Source organism: Electrophorus electricus, chromosome 26 (assembly GCF_013358815.1).
Source record: "Electrophorus electricus isolate fEleEle1 chromosome 26, fEleEle1.pri, whole genome shotgun sequence".
NCBI classification, from domain to species: domain Eukaryota; kingdom Metazoa; phylum Chordata; class Actinopteri; order Gymnotiformes; family Gymnotidae; genus Electrophorus; species Electrophorus electricus.
Genome location: NC_049560.1, coordinates 1,251,384 through 1,271,870, shown reverse-complemented (window position 1 = coordinate 1,271,870; position 20,487 = coordinate 1,251,384). Strand labels below are relative to the sequence as shown.

Sequence of the window (20,487 nt, the reverse complement as noted above, 5' to 3'; positions counted from 1 at the left end):
ATATCCAGAACAGGAATTTCTAAATTGAATTTATGCCAAGGGTTTGGCAATGGTTCTCTCAATCAGCCAATTCCATAATATTTCTGAAAAACTGACTCCATTCTTTCATTCTGCATGTCGATTTCAAGATCTCCTTCACCTTAGCCTATAAGGTACTTGGATTCTACACAGGCAAGGATGTATGAAGGGTGTCACTTCAACATGTCTGACAGTCTCAGGGATGACAGCATACCTCATGAGTTTCTAGGCATGTTACTGTTAAACTGTCTACCTCAACAGTGCATTTTATCATCCAGGCAAACACCATTAAATTGATAACTGATACAAAAAAAAAAAAGAACGATGTACAGTGGGATTATATTGTACAGCAGGTTCTTATTATTTATATATATATATATATATATATATATATATATATATATATATATATATATACACATACACACATTTAAAAAAATCAGAGCACATCTAGTTAATAATGTAAGGTTTTAAGATCTCACTCAGCACCTGTGCCATATGTGGTTGCCTTGTACCTTTATGGTATATAAGGTTTTTATAAGACTTTATAACAAATGGAAGTCTAAGGTTTATCATAATCTGAGATGCAAAATGTTAATTTGTTTGTCATTAGAAAAAGATGCCAGATTGCCTTCAGTTACATGGCAAAGCAAACCACTCTTAACTCTTTCTATATACATGTAAAGATGCCATGCGGTATCTTTGATTAATGGTTTAGTAATTTGAGAGCTCAGATAACAGATAGTATGCTGCCGTCTAGTGGATAGAGTATAAATGGCCATCGTGCTACCTGAATTCACCCATCTGCCTTACTTTTAGTCAACTTCCTTGTGTTTCATTGAGTGGATGGTGTCTGGCTTTATTTTGAGCCTTAAAAATTTAGATACGTTGCCCTCTAAGTGTATTGAAACACTAAAGCTAAATTGTTATTTGTGGTGTATGCTCAACCAGTTAGGATTGAATATAGAAATCATCAAAAATGTCTAAAGAGGGACAGGAGGAGGGGAAAAGAGAATTTATTATAAAATGATAATACACATGTTGAAACAAGCCTAGACTAAAAGAGTATATTCTGTAGGTTTTCCTTATATTTGTCACATCTTAATTCTCTCATCTTGGGTATTCAAAAAAAGTAACATTTTGATTTTACTGTACCAGTAAATTTAGGGGACAATGTTTACTTTATATTGCAACGACAACCAGAGTTAGCTGAATCATGCAGATTTGCTCGTGCTTATTGTAGGATGCCTAATGCTTTGATAATTCTAAGTGGGCTTTTCTCTCTCTGTAGAATGTATTGTTACACTAACACTGATGTAATTATTCCTTTTTTGATACAAACAGTGGTTCAGCTGTTAAATGTTGATTTTAAGTTACAATTTGTTGCTGTCATGAGAGCCTTCCAACTCCAAAGCATCAACTTTTCACATTTTAGCATTTACAGATTTTTTTTTTGTTTTTTTCCCCTTTTTTCAAGATCTGTAAATGTTAAATTGACCATATATGTGGACTTCCATTAAAGTGTGTGTGTATGTATGTGTGTGTGTGTGTATGTGTGTGTGTATGTATGTATATATGGCCAGGTTTTGTTTTTTTTTTTTTAAACAGTGACTACATGCAAAGATAATGTGATCGTGAGAAGCTCTGGACCAATGTGCCAGCTTTGGTTGGGCTAACTTGCTTATTTTCATATACATGGATATAGAATAGATGGATTTTTAAACAAGGCTTTTGTTGTTGTTTTTTTTCCCTCAGGAAATACAGTTCTACCTCCAGATATATGGATATGTTCATTTTAGGGCTATGCTCACAACATAGTACATTTAATAAACAAAAATGAGTTCTACCTTTCTAATAGTGTTACAGAATGTTCATCTTGTATCAGTGCTATAATTGTTTGTGTGTGTGTGTGTGTGTGTGTGTGTCTGAATACCTTTTCTTTGTGTGCTTTTCTTTTTTTTTTATGCTAAAACCTTATTCCACTTATGGGAATTGGTTAAAACTAGAGAAGCATGACTATAGGCAATGTTGTACCAATGTTTTGAAAACAGATTGCCTAAATTAGTAATTTAAATCTGTCTTTGATGTGTTCTTTTCCTTTAAAATATTTGACTTCTGTGATATCTTAAGGGATTGTATACAACTGCCTCCTGACATCTTTGAGTTTTTCTCTAAGTGGTGAAACAGTCCTTGCTTATTTAATCAAAAATGTGTTTGTGTGAAAAATAAACTTTATTTGAAATATGAATATATCAAATATGTATATATAAAAAATAATAATAATAATTTAATGTCTACAGAAGTGCAGTTATTTCCTTAACAATGGAGTTAAAAATTACTCGTATTTTAACTGATCTAGCCTAAAACTTTGAGTTCTGTTCAGGATGTGATACCGTAGCCTAATATCATACTCACAAAGATGTGTGGGTTTTTTTTTTTTTTTTTTTTTTTTTTTAATTATTATTTCATTTTCAAGCAAACAATATTTCATATTTAAAACTGACTTTTTACATAATTATTTCTACTTATTATATATCTGCTATGTGTTTATAGATAATCTAGATAATTCAGATTTTGTTCAGAGGGTTTTTTCTTGTTGTGCTAGCATTGTTCTGCTTGGTAATGTAAAGTTTATACATTTGTTGCTTTCAGTTTCAACAGGTTCCTGTAGATTTTTTTTTGTTTGTTTGGTTGGTTTTTTTTGTTAGTTTTTTTAAGAAGTTTACATTTTTTTTTATTACTTGTTCAATTATCACTTGCTACCCATCATCATTTTAACTGTAAAAAAGAAAAACTATCATAAAAGGTCTGGTTGATCAACTGTTATACAAATAAAAAATGGAAGTTACAAAAGAATTAGGCTAATTGTCATTTGTCATGGTATCGTATTAGCCTATTCCCAGCATTTAAAAAAAAAAATTAAAAGTCTGCAAGACTAAGGATAACAGGTTTTTGTTAAACAAACCCACAGAGAAGCTCAGGCATCGTTGCAAATACAGTATGAGCTGATCATTAGGGCCTCTCAGGCCCTTTTACCGAATACAGTGCAACTGACCGTGTGCGAATCTCAGACCCCTTGACAAATACAGCATAAGCTGACCAGTGATGTCCCTTAGCCCTTCAACATATACACCACCTTGGGCCCCACAGAGAGTACAGTTGAAAACTTGTCATACAGTAATGCTAGACGTCATGGCTTGCTCATATTAACTAATATATTTATTTCTCTTATTTTGAATTATCAAAACATGTTTCCTATATTTTTTAGCCAAATATCGGGTGTTTAACCGGAGCGAGCTTGTCTCCGTGTCATACGGCTTTGTGGGCCAGATAAGGTAAACCACTAGAGGGCAGCAGTGGCTTCTAAGGACTTAGCTCTTTGAACCATTATATGCCATGCTGATAGTTGAACTCGGTTGTTTTTCCTCTGGTTTCCCTCTGATTACTTGGTTAGGTTTCATATACAGTTGTATTTTACTTTAACTGAGATTAGAGAGAATTTCCAACGGGATTCGTGTTTCTCGTTGTTCTCGATCATTTGGGAGCAACGCCCATTAAATTAAACCGTTACGGTGGTACTCTGACCGCCGATACCCTAGCGGCAGATTTAAGTAACAGTTTGAAACCATGGTGCTTGCGCCTGGGCATTCATGGTATAACACTGGAACCGTAGCTAGAGTTTTTAAGTTCTTTCTTTCAGCCAACATCTTTTATTATTCGTTAGCTAAAGTTAATAAACTACGTGAACATGAGACTTCGATCAAGAATTACTTCTCTTGACTCCCCGTCAACTCAACCAAATACTTCGTGTCGTCGGCAGCTGGATTTGAATCGAGTGTCGCGTACAGAAAGTAGTTGTTCTGAGGTAAATTGATGGTTTAATAGCTAGCTAACGATTGCAAAAATACTAACGCTCGCAAATCCTCCCGTGACTCTGGAATACTTGGTTCATTCTAATTTTTGGTTTTCTTTCTAATCCATACCTAACTGGTTGCTAGCTGTCTAGCAGATCATTAGATATTAAAGATAACTGATGGCTGGCTAGCTATCTTAACTATCTATCCACATTAATTGTAATATAACGTTAGTAAGTAGGTGATATTATTATTATTATTATTATTATTATTATTAATAATAATAATAACCTAGTTTACTAAGATTACTATTATTATCTTGCTTTTGTAGCGTTAGCGGTTTTAGCCAGCTAGGTTAGCTTGGTTACCATGCCTGTTTTGCTAGCTGTTACTTGGATCACAAATTAAAGTTGTAGCTAGCTAAATCGGACATTGCTAACCTAGTTAGCTAGGTTACATTATCTAGCGTTATATAGGGTTATCTCTTCACTGAAACAGACTAATCTATCTTTGTGTTTTGTTACTGTTAAGATGCTAGCTAGGTTAGCTATCTAGATTTGCTCCTTCCTACCTGTATTTGATTTGATTTTGTAGCATCTCACCTTGGCCATGACACGTCTGTAAAAGATATGTTTCATCTCAGCGAGAATTTTCCTGGTTAAATAAAGCTGGTAATAATTTAATTTCCCTTAAAAACCTAGGTAAAGAAGGGAATATCATTAATCTGCTTGGTTCAGTCATGGTGAATAGACTTTTAACTCATCTTATTAATTCTGTGTGTCTTTCTGATGAATTTAGGAATCACAAGAGGTTTTACAAGACTGCTCCAATTTGTACTGTGATGCTTTCCCAACTCCAGCTAAACGTACACGGAAACGTGGAAGGAAGAGGGCTCTATCAGTCAAAGAATGCAAAGGTAAAAAAAACCCAAAAACGATGGTTTGAAATATTAAATGGTAAAAGGTTATCATCTGAAAGGTTTTTATTTTTCACACTGACTGTGTAATGGCCATGATTTGTCTCAGGGTTGCTATTTCAGCCTTAACCTTTGGTTGGTTTGTTGAATTTATGGCTATGAAGCTTTCAGAGGTTTTTTTGTTGACTTGTGCTTTTGATTCAGCCGAGTTTGATTTCAAGACACCGGTCCGCCAGCTCCGGGAGAGGCATTCGTCAGTGAACCCTGCAGCACGGAGCCTGTACTCTCCTGTAGTACGCTTTCTCACACCCACCAACGACCGTGAGTAGTCAAAGATGTGGCCTAGCAACCTGGCATTGCATCTTTAACTTACTATGTGTGGTCACTATTGTAGTATAAAGGAGTAATTAAAAGTAGTTAAAAGAATTATTGATTAAATCAACACCTGTGTTGTGTTCAAAGGGTTGAAACTGGGTAAAAATGAAGGGCACCAAAACATGAGTGTGGTGGTGATGGTGTAATTGAAGGCAAATTGTAGTTCATTTAAATAAAATTACTGTTGAACTACAGTTTATCTGTAGTAGCAATACATATATAGTTTCAAATCACATGATCTAAGCAACTGCATTATGTGGTCTTGCTCTTATTGTTGCAAGGTAGAAGGGCATGCCTTCCTGTTGTTGCTGTTAGCTAATGTGTACCTTCTTGATGGCACTGATGATCCATCTGAAACAGTCCCAGTCAGTGGACTATTGCACTGTAAAATATTGGCCAAAATGTCGTATTGCAATTACATTGCTAATTGCTTGGTTATGCTGAGGGGAGATTAGCAGCAAAACAAAGACGCCACCAACCCAACATACCCCGATGGCTACTGTATTACAGATATGGTTCAGCCTTAGCCTATTCAATACACTTTTAACCAATATGTAGTTAAAACCACTATATGTAAACATTATGTAGTTAAAATCTATCTACTCAACCAATATGTAATTGCTTGTAATGATGGGCTTTATCCTTCAGTGAAACATATTTAGGAAGTTGGCCTTCAGCAAAACAGCAGGCCTCACAGTCCTATATGTGGCCAAAATTTGAAATGCTGATTTATTATTTATTTTTAAGTGTATTAGTTTTAATTTTTTAAACACAATCATATAATTTTCTGATATTTAAAAAATGACTATTGCCCAAGCCTATATTTCAAAATACACTGGTGAAACCTTGATATGATGTGGTTGAAGATGGGCTGGTGTTATTTTGGCCAAAATTGTTAACTTTTTGGGAAGGTTCCCAAATGTTGAACTTCATCAAAACCTTTACAAAACTTGCATGGAATGCATCATGATGTCATCATGAAGTGGGTAATGGGTGGTGATAGGAATGAAAGGTCTTTCTTGTAAAACTTTTAAATTTTATTTTAGTTTGAAGTTGATGAAGCAAAACTCCTTTGTACCAACCCATGGGCTCACTGGGACACAGACAGAAAAGACCAAAAAAAAAAACAAAACCTTTCTTGCACTCATTCCGGTGTGCATTTCATTTGACTTGCTAACAAAAAAAAAAAGTGTTCGGCCATTAAGCAAAACATACAGTAGTACTCATTATTCTTATTACCAAGCTTTATAAACTTCAAAACAGTTCTGCTTCTCTGTGTAATCTCGGTGCAGTCTCCCTCCTATGAGATGGACTGTTCTAATCCCAGAGTTGTGTGCTCCTGGATGTGCACTTTCCCCAGAGACCCCTCTGGGGAGCAGATAAGGATAAGATTAATAATTGTTCATCTGTAGGTCATCTGAGGAAGTTGCATAACTTCAGTGGGATCTTAATTTAAATGGTTACAGGAGTGAACCATCTATACACTGTATCATGAGCTGTTTTAGTTCAGAAAAAGCTGTTAAACTTGCCACTAAAGCTTTGTAAGTGTTATCTTAAATAAACACGAGTTAAATTAAATCAGAACATAACATAATTTACAGTGAATAATTAAATAAAATCACAGGATATACAAGGATATTTCTAGATAATAAAATAATCACTTTGCATAATAGTAATAGTAAACTTAGCCTGTTTTCAAGGACATAACCCAGTGATGATGATGTAGCCACCCATCATCACATAATGTCTGAGTGGTCTGTGTTTTCACAGTCCACAATAAGCAATGATTTGCCAGAGGGTTCACTTGCATATTACTGCACTATTAGTACTACTGATCCAATATTGAATAAATTAACAAATGAAGTATTGTACAACCTTAATGGGCTATGTCCTGTGCTGAAAATATCTGCTGTTGGAATATTTAGCAGCACTGAAGAATAACTGAAGTAATTCTTTTCCACAGGCAAGTACTCCATCACTGGTGCAGTTTTCAGTCCTGAGCAGTGTGTGTTCGGCTACAGCACCACCAGCCCTCTCTCCAAAGACAAAGAGAATGACAAGGCATTCAGCCCGTGAGTCTGTCATACGTTTTCCTCAGCAGCCTGTACAGAGTAGGGTCATGATGGTCCTATGTTCTCTACTGCTTCCCCAGCTTTTACCACCTCTGACTACTATTCTCAGACAATATATAGTATTACCTTCCATGTTTTTAAGCCTGGACTAATTTAAACACCCCACCCCCATTTGAATGTCCCTGCAGGTGCACATTCATTAAAAACATTCCTAATCAATCCCAACACTCAAGACCAGCCACTGCACTTCAGGACATACCACCAAAGACGAGAAGCACCCCTGCAGCTACTATGGTGCTGGACTTGGTAAGTGTGAGTGCATGTGTGTCATCTTTAGTATTTATAAATTATATCTGGATAATGCTTGCTTTTTTCTTAGGATGAAACACTCGTGTTCAGCTCACTCAGTATGATTGATGATGCAGAGTACACATTCAACACATGCTTTCAGGATCAAGAATACAAGGTCAGGAAGCCATGGCCTTATTTTCCTTTCCTCTAACAATTTGCAATCCATACCATTATCCCTGTGTATGTATGAGTGGTTGGACAGGAATGCTCATTTAAACAAGTGAATCAGTTTTTCAGCACATGACTTGCTTATTTTCTGCCTTTTAAATCACAGGTGTATGTTGTTCTCAGGCCATATGTGAAGGAGTTTCTGCAATCCATGGCAAAACATTTTGAGGTAAAATGAGTTGACTAAAAAGCATGGCCAGACAAGTGAATCTGAGTGCAGTGTGGGATTGTTTTTGCATTTTTTATTCCAGTTTGCACATTACATGCTTGCTGCTCATCACACTATTGGTCACAGTGGAATAAGAACCAGTCTGCTTAACTGCCTCTCTGTGCCCGTTAAGTTTATAATAGTTTCTTAAAACTTTTTCTCACCCTCACATGTCTGCACATATTATGTAGAAAATTTTGTTTGTGGGGCTAATTTTGTTTGTGGGGTATTTTTGTTTGTTTACTGTCATGTTTGGTAGATGTTTGTTTACACATCTGCTAAAAAGGAATATGCAGAAATGATTGTGGGCATATTGGACCCAAAGAAAAAACTATTTAGGTAAGATTCTTTAATGTTTCTCTGTATGAATTACTGTGACCTATAATATCACTGTACATTTACTTGCCTAATTGATTTTTTTAAGATACCGTTTGTATCAGGATGATTGTGCGTGTGTGCATGGACACTACATTAAAGACTTGGCTGTTCTGGAAAGAGACCTTTCAAAGACAGTGATTCTGGACAACGCACCCCATACTTTCCCATACCATGTATGCCATTGTTTTTATGTTGTTAAACAATACCCATTTCAAATTGATAAATAACAAACCATTTTATTAAAGTGTTGGGGGTAGCTTAGGAGAATATTCTTGTGGTAATGACATTTACTTTGTTCCAGTTGACGAACATGATTCCAATAAAGAGCTGGTGTGGGGACCAAGAAGACAAGGAGCTCCAGAGACTCATCCCTTACCTGGAGAAGCTAGTTCAAGCAGTAAGTTTTCTCTCTGCCTCTGTTCTTTTGGGGCTGAACAGCATGCTGTGCACTCAAGAGCAATTTAATGCTGTAAGTAAATAAAGTGAGCACTCAACACCAAGGTAGTCTTTTTTTTTATCCTTTTAAACTGGTGAACATTCACATTCTTCTCCACTAACATTTTTAATATCTTACATTATTAAAAATGGTCGAGAATGCCAAGTAATGATACATTTTTGTTATGAATTAGATGGTTATACCATTTAATATGGTGGCAGTTTTTTAAATCACAATTTTTTTAAAGCACTATTAAAGCACAGTGTTTGTTTGTTTTGTAATCTCCAAGTTGTTTTGTTTGTTTAGGATGACTTCAGGACTGTGCTCAAGAGACGAACAGATCCTTTTCACAGGCTCCTCTCAGAAGACTAAAGTCGTGTGTGTGTGTGTGTGTGTGTGTGTGTGTGTGTGTGTGTGTGTGTGTGTGTGTGTGTGTGTGTGTGTGTGTGTGTGTGTGTGTGTGTGTGTGTGTGTGTGTGTGTGTGTGTGTGTGTGTGTATTTAACATGTAAATACAACTGTAGGTCTTGAGGTGCAAAGCACCTGTGTTAATCCATTCCTCATTTTACCTCACTTGAAGAGGATGTAGTCAGTTTTACTTTGTGTCTAAAGAGCTGTCATTCAGGCATTAGGCATGATTTAACCTTAGTATATAATTCTGGGCAGTTTGGAGAAGCAGCCACTTTACCAGATGACATGGAACTGATGTAATGTGCCTTCTAAGCAGCCATGAAGCAAGTCAATATAATTATTCCTTTAATCTAACATGCATAAGTCACTTGTTATAACAAAATGGCTAACTTTGTAGTTTCTCTGCAATGTCCTGAAACATACAAATACCTAAAGGCATCATACTGCCACATTTTGAAAGCTGAAAATTGAATGCCATTTGCCATAAAATCAGCTCATATGTTGATGATTACTCTGAAGTGAGCAACCACCAATTTGCCTTCTATCGGGGGAGGCAAGTGGAGTATATTGTATATATTGGGTAAATAATGGGAAAAAATCTTTTTGTGTTATATGAATGAATAATTTAGCTACTTATTTTTGCTGCTTTTTAACAAGACACTTTAATGTATAATTCATTACCACACTGTGTTTTAAGTACATAATTTTAAAATGCCTTTCCAAACCTAAAAATAATAAACTTTTTTGTGCTTGTGATTGGATCATATTTTCTCACTGTTCAGAAAGTGCCCAACTGGCTGGCTGCCTGTCTTAGTCTGGGAGAAATCAATCAGAACTAAGTCTTAATCAGTAGTCCTTATCCAGTAGATTTTGGATCCCTTATCGGAACAAAACGTGTGCGCGCACACTGAATAAGATTACAGGTGAGTAACTGCAGTGTACTGTAGTAAGAAATGTAGAAATATTCAAAATTGTAGTTAGACCATGACTGGAAATAATTTTATTATTTGGTAATGGTAATTTCGGCTGTTCAAAAAATATTCTTAACTTAGAGTAAAACCTTACTAGCAGTTGGCATTGGAAATTGCGCGAATGTAGGTAAACTCGCTATGAAGACCTTCAGAATAATTGCGCAAAAGGTCAAGAGTGAGCACAACGATTGCCACATTGTGGACTTGGCTTGTTTGCGGGCTTTACCAACGCATGTTGTTTGTTTCAACAATGTACAATGTGCAGCCTTGTACAGTAGATGGTGCTCTATTCCAGTCAAACAACTACGAAAAATAAGCAACAGCAAGCAACGGAAGTAGTAGTATGCAAAAATGGCGGCGTTGGTTGGTGAGTTTTGTCAGAATAGAATTCAATATGTTTATTGTATCAGAAATGCAGTTACATTAATTTTTCCTGATTTGTGTCTAATAGAAATAACCATTATTTTGCATAAATGTATGTAGTCCGGGTGTCGGTTAGTTTCAGCGTGTCGTGTTATTAAGGATTTTGTTCACTGACCTTGTTAGACAGTCAAAGGCTAGCAAGGCTAACTACATTGGGAAGAACGTTAAGGTAGCTGCAGCGTAACCTAAATATCAGATAGATAGTTAGCTTGCCACCCAAAACCAATAATAATGTTTGATTCGTACTTGACATAGGACGACTCCTGCTCTTTTTTATTTATATGTTAGGTCTAATGTAGCTATTGACTTGATAGCTAGCTAGCTGTATTTCTGATAACTGTGGCTTTCTATCCACCTAGTTTGGATAGCTAACGTTAGCTAGTTGACTACTAAACACTACTAAAAACTAGGTAACCAATGGTTTATACATACTAAATTCCAGTAATTTAGTTACTCCTGAATGAAATACAAAAAGCATTGCTAACAAGTTTGATTGTTTTTATAGTCAACCGAAGTAGCTAGCATGGTTTCATAGCATGGATCGATGTATAGCTGATACGCATTTGCTGACATCCAGCTGGTTGTTGATAACTGCCATATTCCCTCTGTTTCAGGTCCTCGCCTTGCCACTCTTGGCTCTCTTACACTAAGGTAAGATTTCTCTTAAATGGAAAAAGAGCAAGAAAGTAATCCTCCATCAGCTTTATATCCGCATTCACAGACTATGATTTGCTTTAACTTGTCTTGAATGTCATGTACATAAAAGCTGTGAGCAGTAATTTAGCATCACAAACATCAGGGAGAATCTATAGAAGAAAAAATGTAACAAGTACACTGCAGATAATATTCAGTGTCAGATGGTAGCCATAGGCTACTCAATGGGATAACACTGTTGGACTTAAAATTATGATGTCAGATTAATCAAATATTAGTTTACATTGCAGACCCATTTCATCATTTGTTGCTCAGAAAAAGACTGTGCTTAACAACACAAAGGATGAAGAAACTAAAAGGTATGGGGAAAGCAGGTGGGAGATATGTCAATGCAATGTCATGATACTTGACAACATTTTCACTGTGTGCACGTCAAAGTTTTACAAGCTGGAAAAAGTGGATAAGATATGATCTTATAGTTGTAGACAGTTCAAGGTACTGCTTCACAGCATGGTTTAAAATGTAATGAATTAACCATATAATGATTTTGATATTGTAGTTGTGGTTTGTCATGCAACTCGGTACAGCAAATGAAGTGTATATTCTGTAAAATCAAAACAAAGAACTATTTCTAATACAATGATTATAGTAATATTTCTAACATTTATAAATATAGTTTAGTCCCACTTGTTCAATAACAACACCACATACGAACCCTGTAGATGCCTGTTTCAGGAGCCTTGTGAGCTGTAACAGTGACTGTGTTTCCAGCCTGGTTTCAGTTAGAGAGAAGAGCACTGTTCCGGCAGTCAAACCACCCTCAGCTGTCAGCAGCAAAGGGGAATATGTCATCACCAAGCTTGATGACCTAGTCAACTGGGCACGCAGAGTACGTACTGGCTTTCATTTTCTAGTCCCAGTGCTGGCTTTCTGACTATGACCGGATGTTTGACTTAACTTCGCTGCTTCTGTGGTGCTTATATGTCTTTGTTGCTGCGTAGAGCTCTCTTTGGCCCATGACCTTTGGCCTGGCGTGTTGTGCTGTGGAGATGATGCATATGGCTGCACCCCGCTATGACATGGACCGTTTTGGAGTTGTGTTCAGAGCCAGTCCTAGACAGGCTGATGTCATGATCGTCGCTGGGACACTCACAAACAAGATGGCTCCAGCTTTGAGGAAGGTATAGCATAGTGTCGTTAGAGACGATTCTACAAAGAACCAAGACTTAAAATGGCATGGTGTGACAGAGCTGCACAGGGATGATATTCTTTCGCCACCCCAACTCATCCCTGAGATCCCTAACTCCGTCTCCAGCCCATAAACCCACATTACCTAGTACCATTTTCTTCCCATTCTCGTTCACTTTATCCCCGTCACCCAACTCCATTCACATGAGCCACGGCAATGTTCACTACTGTCCATACATGTCATTTTATTCATATAAATGATTTTGGTTGGATGCATAACCATTAAAACTATAACAGTATGTTCATTCTTATGATAGAGTGGGATACAAATATAATTCACAGTTTTGCACAATTTCTCAATTTGCCAGATTTGGTCTTGAACAAATTTCAAACTGTCAACAAATGAGATGAATACGTAGTTATTAATATTGAACTAGTTCAAAGCAGCACCTGTGCATCAAAAGTATGTATGTGATATGTGTGCAACTAACACTGACAACATATTCAGCTGATGATGGAATACTATCCTGCCCTAGACAGCCTAACCTTTGGCAAAATAAAATCTATAGGTCAGTGGCAGACATTGACCGTCCACTTTGATTACTGTAAAGTGTTTTCTAACATCGCTTTTGGCATTATTCAATTTTATTCAAAAATGGGATCAACCGCTTTTCTGCTGAAAAATGAAAATGCCTGCTTAAAAGTCTGCCCTCTAATAATTGATGATGCAAGATTTGCTAAAATGCCTTTCAGTTCATCACAGCCTCCTTTTTACACTTCATTTGTCCTACAAATAAAAAAACTTGGAGCCAGACAAACTTTCTCAGTACAGAAACTGAGAATGTTTTGCTGAGAAGTATGGGGAATTTTGTACTTGTGGTGTTGACACATTTTATTACCATTCCCTCGGGAATACTGTAGTCTATCCCTCTTCCTGTTGTCACCACAGGAGTATTTTTTTTTTATTTTGTCCCCATACCTGTGGAAATAAATAATGCTGCCGCTATTCCCATTATTGTACATACTTTTAAAAAAAATGCATACCTTTTTTTAAAAAAAAAAAAGAAAGAAAGAAAGAAATGTATTGTATTGGGATGCTTTAGAGCCAATCATGTTCATGCAATATCTTACTGTTGCCCTAGGTATATGATCAGATGCCTGAACCCAAATATGTCATTTCTATGGGAAGGTAAGTGAAAATACTTTAGTACCTCTTTAGGAATTCTAATACTTGTCATTTTTGAACTTGCTTGCTGGATCACAGTTCTTCTGTCAAATAAAGGAGGAGAAGCTGATTGACTGACTATGAAATCCAATTTGGATTTGCTGTCAAATAGAATCAAGTACTCCTCCTTATTGCTGAGTTAGGATTTGTAGCCTAACAAGTTTAAGGATAAACACGGAATATTGGCAGTTTTGGAAATGACATTGCATGCCAGCCTTTGACTTATAAATCACCCTATCTGTCTCTGCTGGAATTATTTTCATTTGCTGTTTTTCAGAACAAATTTTTAAAGTCTCCTTTTCTTGTAGCTGTGCTAATGGTGGAGGTTATTACCACTATTCATACTCAGTGGTCAGAGGCTGCGACAGAATTGTTCCTGTGGACATATATGTTCCAGGTATGTACTCTAAAAAACGTGTGGCGGATGCTAATATACTCTTTCGTCAACGGCTAGATAAGCCAAACTCAACCTGCCACAATTTTACTGACACTGCCACTTCTTTAAAAAAGGTTTCAGTGCTTATTTTCAGAGAAGTAATCTTGGCTTAAACAATGGCTAAAGCTGACTTTTCTCACTCTTTCTTTCCTTACCATTTTTCTACAAGGCTGCCCACCAACCGCCGAGGCCCTGCTATACGGAACTCTACAGTTACAGAGAAAGATTAAGCAGGAAAAGAAACTAAGACTCTGGTATCGCAAGTGAGGTGTGTCTAGCTGTTAGTATTGTGATGTGTGTCTTCCTGTTGTAAATGGTTGTATTTAACGGTGGTCATTTGTTGCACTTGGAAGGCTGTCAGATGGAGTTGCCCTTGGCTGACCACTCTGTCTTCCTCTGTTTAATTTACAATAAAGGACCATCCATTGTATCAGTGCTTTGCTGGAATGAAGTTTTTCTTAAACAGGTTTAACCCTTTAAAAAAAATATATATATATATATGTGTAAGGTATGTAGTATACCAGTAGACAATGTAGAAAAATGGATTTGACTAATGCCACCATACCTTAATGGGATATATCTTCTTTATGTATGCCTGGTGATTTTGCAGTTAAATTACCTTCATAGATTAAAGAAGGTTCTTGCCAATGTTTTGCCTTAGTTTGTAAGTCTTAAGTTGCCAAGTTTAGGATTTTTAGTATTACAATTTGACACAAAATCATTTAAAATACATATTCAAGAGTCAGTTGCAAATGTTAAATGAACTTCTTAATAATCTTAATTTTCTTGCTGCAGCTTCCAGACACTGTAGACCCTTTTTTAGATTCATAAAAAGGCGGTGACTGTTTCCACATATAGGTGTAAATGCCATGAGGTTACAGAGCAGATGGTATAAAATAACAGCTGTTGGTGTTCATACACAAACCTTTGTAGCTCATAGCAACAAGGGACATGAAAGAAATCTACCTGCTTCCATACATTGCACCTTTGACATTTGTAGAGCTATAGTCAGCCATGATGAATTATGGAGATATTGCATGAACATAACCCCCCAATAGAAATTATATACCTGTAATGTAAGCCATTGGTTACTGACACATTCATGACTACAGCATGTTTCTCTTTACCATTAAAAGCATAGTGGCTAGAAAAAAAAACATTCAGATGCATTAAAGAAGAATGTACTTCCACAATCTGTATTCTTTATTTAAATGTCATGAGCTCCACAAAAACAATTGTATAAGGGGTTAGGTTTTTGCTATAAAATACACCTTATAGTGCAATTAAAGCTTGAAATAGTTCAGATAACATTCCTAAAGCCAATTTAAGGCATATGAGGGCAGCAGGGATCTGTAGTTTATTCTTTAAGGACAGTTGGTGTGATCATTTTATTGAAGGCATAGTATTTGCATTCATTTGGTGGGCTAATGTCCATCAGCCTGGTGCTAATATTCTCCTTTTTGAAGCCAGCTTCCAGGAGCTGAGGCACCTGTGTTTCCTGAAAAACAAGCACGTGCTCTAGTGGACCATCACGGTTAACTCTCTTCCTCATGTCAGGGATGTGTATGAAAGTTAACAGTTGAATGCATTTATGGTAAAGTCCCTCACCTGGAACATTTTGTCGATGTTGTCATATTTACTTTTCAGTAGCTCACCCCAGGAGGTGAGGTTGCAGTAGGTAAGTACGCCACCAGGCTTGAGCAGCCTCTTGGCATGGGCCTAGGACACGTTACAACGCAATTATAAGAAGAAAATGTTGCATGATGTGGTATACCAAATACACTCCATCTATGGGGTATATCATGCAAGAAGAAAATCAGCATGAACATCATACCTTAATAAAGTTAAACTGGTGGGTATGCCAGGTTTCTTCTGACAAGGGATATGTATCATAAAGAATTCCTGTAACAAAGCAACAAATAATATATAGCATATTTTTAGGCTACTGTCGATGCTTGGGAAAATGCTCTGTAACAAAGATGTCGGACTAACCATCAAAGTGACCGTCGGAGAGTGTTTGCACCACATCTTCCCATAAGCCTTTAAGGGGAACAACCTGTAATGGTGAGAAGAACCTAGTTAAAGCTTTTGTTTCACACAATGTTTCAAAAATGAATTAGATATTGGCAACATAATCGTTCTCACTTTGTGTGGCTGAGACTTAGCCCATTCCTGCAGCCTCTGGAATACTCCATCATTGCATTCAATAATCCAGTGTTCCTCGATTGGGAAGGATTCGATTTTGGTGGCAGCTATGGCCATTCCAAAGCCAATCTCAAGGACCCGGCCACCTACAAAAGCACAAGTATGCAATTAGTACAAATTTCACTTAGGTTATCTGAAAACACTCCATTTTGACAAACATTACAGACCTTCATGTGCCAGAGTTGTACAGAATGGTATTTCAGAGATAAGTAAAAATACATAAGTGACCGTAAACAGGGGTCACATATACCAGCTATTGGGAATGAATAGCAGGGTCATTTCGCAATTTGGGGGGCAGTGGTTACGGAGTAAGAACGCAATGAATTAATATAAATAAATAAAAGATTGTAAAGGTTTTTACATTGGTTTGTGACGTGCTTTTTTATATGCGGTAATTGTGGTTTAAATGAGCGTGATTCATTTTGGTAAAACTTTTAATTGAGTACATGGTTAGGGTACTAACAATGACCCACTTTATAGAAATATTTGCACCTGTTGACACCTTTTACACACGTGCTTGCATGATCATGGAAGAGTAATGCTATGAACTCCGAATTTATTAAAAACATTTTTGACCAAAGAGCCACGTACGCTGTGTAAATCTCAGGATCGACACGACTCCACATGCAAACATATCCAGAAAATATACTAGTTTTAGATCAGCGAATCTGCTTTACTCGGAACTTTTCCAACGTTGCTCAGTGACATATGCCATCTTTAGCGCTCGCAACTCGCTTACGTTCCGTTTCTAGATTTTTTGTGTCTTGTATCGTATTTACAATCAACATAAATACTCCAGTGTTTAATCAGACCTGTCGGTGCTATTTAACTTGGTGATCTTAGTCTAAAGCATGAATTAGGCTAAAACCCTCTTCAGTTTTACCTTTAGATGCAGCAACCGTTGCAAGAGAGTGCATGTATGGAGTCTCCCAACGCTCCATAACGGGTTTCCCCAAAATTTCAAGATGTGTGTCGGCCTCATTGTAGTCTGCGCTCGCGTTATGCCACCCTTGTTTACAGTTCTCTCCCTGGGCGAAAATTGGTTGTGCTGTGGACATTTTGACTATTTAATACTACCAGCTAGATCTCAGGGGAAGCAGTGGCCGAAAAGAGACTGCAAGCAGTTATCGCGAGTGTTATATATGGATAGGACTGCTGATTAGGCAAGAAGTTGTAAAACTGTAAACAGTACGTGTACTTCTACTAGGCTTCGCGGTAAGGAGCATTAGCCTGGGGAGCAGAATGGGGTCACATAGTTAACTACTGGAGCAGCATGCGGATTTATGACGGTGGAACAACTCCTGTGTGGATTGTTCTTACCTGTGGATTTGTCTCGCTTCTTTAGCCTACGTTTAAATCAGTCTGCCATAATGACTTGCAGAGATCAAAATCGAATGGCTGATAATAAAGTTACGCAATAGATCAAGTGGTGCCTGCCAGCTGTTTGCTTACGTTTAGTTGGATACCTTCAGACTTTGTCAGTTTTAGGATCATATCCTACTCTTTCATCAATGCCCTTTCGCCCAGCTATAAATGTCGACACAGTGACACATTCCAATGGTTGAAAATTGATTTTAGTGATCTTGAGAAGTCATGCTATGCAGTGTCAGACAAATGCAATTAATCGACGGTTTGTTCCAAAACGGCTTACAATTATGACTGAATACATCTTGAGCAATTGAGGGTTAAGGGGCCCAACTGAAAAACAAAAGTGAAAAATTATTTAATAGTCATAAAGAGTCATCTGAAAACCAACAGAGAAGGGTAAAAGGATATTTAAAGCTAAAATCCTGTTTAGAAAGTTCAACATGCCTGACAGCTCTTTGTACCTTTATTTGAAATATAATTAACTTAATAATTCTTAAATCTTTATATAATTGACTTTATCTTTTTAATGAATCTTCATAGGTTAATCTAGGTGTAGTTGACATAATGAAATGTTTACTATTTGTCATGCACATATTGATCTGTAAATCCTATTAATGCAAATATACATTACCTTTGGATTTAATGCTTTCCTGTAATCTCAAAGGTCAGTTTTTTTCTGCAAGGGTTTTTTTTTTTGTTTTTTTGTTTTTTTGTTTTTTGTAAAGCAAGTGAGCACTGATAAAGAACCAAAGACAAATGTGTCTCAATTCCTAATTTTTTTATATATTTATATTTTTTTTGTGCTGGTGTCCAAAGGATTTTAAGATAACTGCAAGTAGGTCAGGTATGATTGCACACAACAAATGTCTAATGTGTCAGCTAACATCTTAATCAGGGACAAATTAACGTGGTGCACTTCAACCAAACATCCTCTTTGGAGGAGCAATGAAACTTCGATATTAGTAATATATAACTCCTTGATCCATGGGGGCCATCCCCTGGAGGGAGCACCAGGGGATGGAAAACAACAGTAATAACAAAGACTGTAGGAAAGATAAAAGTTAATAATAAGACAAATCAATAAAAACAAACAAACAAAATGAAAAAATACCCAAATGAGTGTATTAAACTATTTAAAATAATCACTGTCCTATAGATCTCTATGTCCATCTCCCCTGTTCTCTCTGTGTGTGTGTGTGTGTGTGTGTGTGTTTGTTAGCATGTACAAAAGAGAGCATTCATTGAGAGACCCTCAGATATGTCAAATGGAGTGTTGAGTGTTGTCTCTTGTATATACTTTTGATGGCTGAAGTAAAAGCGTATTGACTGCTGTCTAGGTTTTGTTGAATGTCATGGTTTCCATTGGTATGTAGTCCATAAGTAAGATTGTCCAATGATTGATAGTAATGTTTTTTTTTTTCTTGATTTCTGGTTCATCATAATGGTTTTCTTGGCAATAGTTAGTGTCACCTATATTGTTCTGCTGGTTTCATACTGTTAACATTCCTGGTGTGTCATCTAACAGAGACACAGTGAGTGGGAAAATGTACGTGTTGCTTCAACAGTGGAGTTAATTGAATTATAACATTTATAAAATGTTAATGTATAAAATGACAGAGATGTTTGATGAGTGTGCAATACCATATGGTATGTATTTATTTGGCTGGTGTGTTTACTGAGCAGTTGTGAGCAAATGTTAGTGTCTACCAATCTAATTTTATATTTTTTGGCCAGTGTAGTGTAGTCTGTGAATTACTTTATAAGCTAACACTTTAGATTGTATAAGGAAATGATTTGTGTTATTAGTCATATTAAATATGTTTTTAAGAATGTGCATCCATACGTCTGCAGTAGGAGTAACATAGATCATCTTCCCATTGCTGGGTTTGCTTCAGATATTAACCTATACATTTTAAAATTTTAACCTATACACTTATAGATCTTAACCTATTAGCCTATATCCAGAGGTGGGTAGTACATTTACTCCGTTAAGTTTACTTAAGTAACGTTTTGAACAGATTGTAACACTTTTAAGAGTTTCTTTTTAAATAGTGCACTTTATTCTCTTACTCGAGTGAATTTGCGAGGTCAAAAATGTACCTTTACTCTGTTATATTTGTCAACGTTACTTCCATTACATTTTAAAGTAATTGTTACATTTTGCAAGTTTCACCACAACCTGTCAAGTGTGAGAGGGTTAGTGAAATCCTTAAAGATCATCAATGAGGGCCATTGCTTTACATCAGTAAGTTAGACAGCTTGACAGTAGGCCTACATAATAGGCAACCACATTTTCCGGCGTGGCATTCAAGTGATATTTATGAAAAGTAGCTTGCAATATATCTTTTCCTTTAAGGATCACATATCTGTGTGTGAAATCGGACATTTAAATAAAACCTTTTTCAAAATGGTTTTAAGTCATTACATAGGACAATTAGACATTGTTCATAATTCCCAACATTATTATCATTACAATACACATCAACTTCCCACAATAAAACGTATCTAATACTTGATCTATTTTGGGTTTAGTTCAGAAGCCACCAAATCACAATAGTTTATCAAGAATAAAAAGCAGATTTTTTTTATGTCAAGAGAAAACACCTCACACTTTATTAAACTCTGAGGAAGATGATTTTTTGTCTATTTAATCATAGTGGGCTTTATGATTGTCCATTCTAGACATGCACAGCATACAGAGTGGAGCTACACCATCACTGGGACTTTTTAATACTTTATATAATGCCAGTTTCAGTCCAACGGTAGATTTGGTTAGCTGATTTGAGAGGAACAGTGTTACTTTAACCATTAAATTCAGCAAATATTATGAA

General features: G+C 36.5%; 3 protein-coding genes across 3 annotated transcripts; 2 read left to right on the top strand and 1 right to left on the bottom strand.

Annotated features, from left to right (window-relative positions):
• The first annotated feature begins 3,408 nt into the window (after positions 1-3,408).
• On the top strand, positions 3,409-9,203 carry ctdspl3 (CTD (carboxy-terminal domain, RNA polymerase II, polypeptide A) small phosphatase like 3). The gene is made up of 11 exons (XM_027005507.2): positions 3,409-3,883; positions 4,671-4,788; positions 4,993-5,109; positions 7,127-7,235; positions 7,424-7,541; positions 7,615-7,701; positions 7,861-7,923; positions 8,222-8,301; positions 8,387-8,513; positions 8,642-8,737; positions 9,083-9,203. Exons 1-11 carry the CDS (start codon positions 3,767-3,769, stop codon positions 9,146-9,148), a joined length of 1,098 nt encoding a protein of 365 aa, XP_026861308.2. The 5' UTR covers positions 3,409-3,766; the 3' UTR covers positions 9,149-9,203.
• A 1,258-nt stretch (positions 9,204-10,461) lies between these two features.
• On the top strand, positions 10,462-14,518 carry ndufs7 (NADH:ubiquinone oxidoreductase core subunit S7). The gene is made up of 8 exons (XM_027005533.2): positions 10,462-10,524; positions 11,195-11,231; positions 11,525-11,593; positions 12,006-12,123; positions 12,236-12,415; positions 13,565-13,611; positions 13,956-14,044; positions 14,253-14,518. The coding sequence occupies exons 1-8, from the start codon at positions 10,509-10,511 to the stop codon at positions 14,348-14,350; spliced, it is 654 nt and encodes a 217-aa protein (XP_026861334.2). The 5' UTR covers positions 10,462-10,508; the 3' UTR covers positions 14,351-14,518.
• Positions 14,519-15,257: 739 nt separating this feature from the next.
• On the bottom strand, positions 15,258-17,409 carry gamt (guanidinoacetate N-methyltransferase). Its single transcript, XM_027005534.2, has 6 exons — positions 17,172-17,409; positions 16,229-16,374; positions 16,076-16,139; positions 15,918-15,985; positions 15,692-15,802; positions 15,258-15,581 (listed from the first exon to the last, which is right to left on the bottom strand). The coding sequence occupies exons 1-6, from the start codon at positions 17,344-17,346 to the stop codon at positions 15,441-15,443; spliced, it is 705 nt and encodes a 234-aa protein (XP_026861335.1). The 5' UTR covers positions 17,347-17,409; the 3' UTR covers positions 15,258-15,440.
• Between the last annotated feature and the right edge of the window lie 3,078 nt (positions 17,410-20,487).

Excerpts from the sequence above, each read along its gene's own strand:
- ctdspl3 (XM_027005507.2), top strand. The coding sequence starts at position 3,767 with ATGAGACTTCGATCAAGAATTACTTCTCTTGACTCCCCGTCAACTCAA. Across the intron at positions 7,702-7,860 it reads TTCAGGATCAAGAATACAAG|GTGTATGTTGTTCTCAGGCC; the intron begins GTCAGGAAGCCA and ends TTTAAATCACAG. Across the intron at positions 7,924-8,221 it reads CCATGGCAAAACATTTTGAG|ATGTTTGTTTACACATCTGC; the intron begins GTAAAATGAGTT and ends CATGTTTGGTAG.
- ndufs7 (XM_027005533.2), top strand. Across the intron at positions 11,594-12,005 it reads AAGGATGAAGAAACTAAAAG|CCTGGTTTCAGTTAGAGAGA; the intron begins GTATGGGGAAAG and ends CTGTGTTTCCAG. Across the intron at positions 12,416-13,564 it reads TGGCTCCAGCTTTGAGGAAG|GTATATGATCAGATGCCTGA; the intron begins GTATAGCATAGT and ends CTGTTGCCCTAG.
- gamt (XM_027005534.2), bottom strand. The coding sequence starts at position 17,346 with ATGTCCACAGCACAACCAATTTTCGCCCAGGGAGAGAACTGTAAACAA. Across the intron at positions 15,803-15,917 it reads ACCAGTTTAACTTTATTAAG|GCCCATGCCAAGAGGCTGCT; the intron begins GTATGATGTTCA and ends AACGTGTCCTAG. Across the intron at positions 15,582-15,691 it reads ACATCGACAAAATGTTCCAG|GAAACACAGGTGCCTCAGCT; the intron begins GTGAGGGACTTT and ends CTTGTTTTTCAG.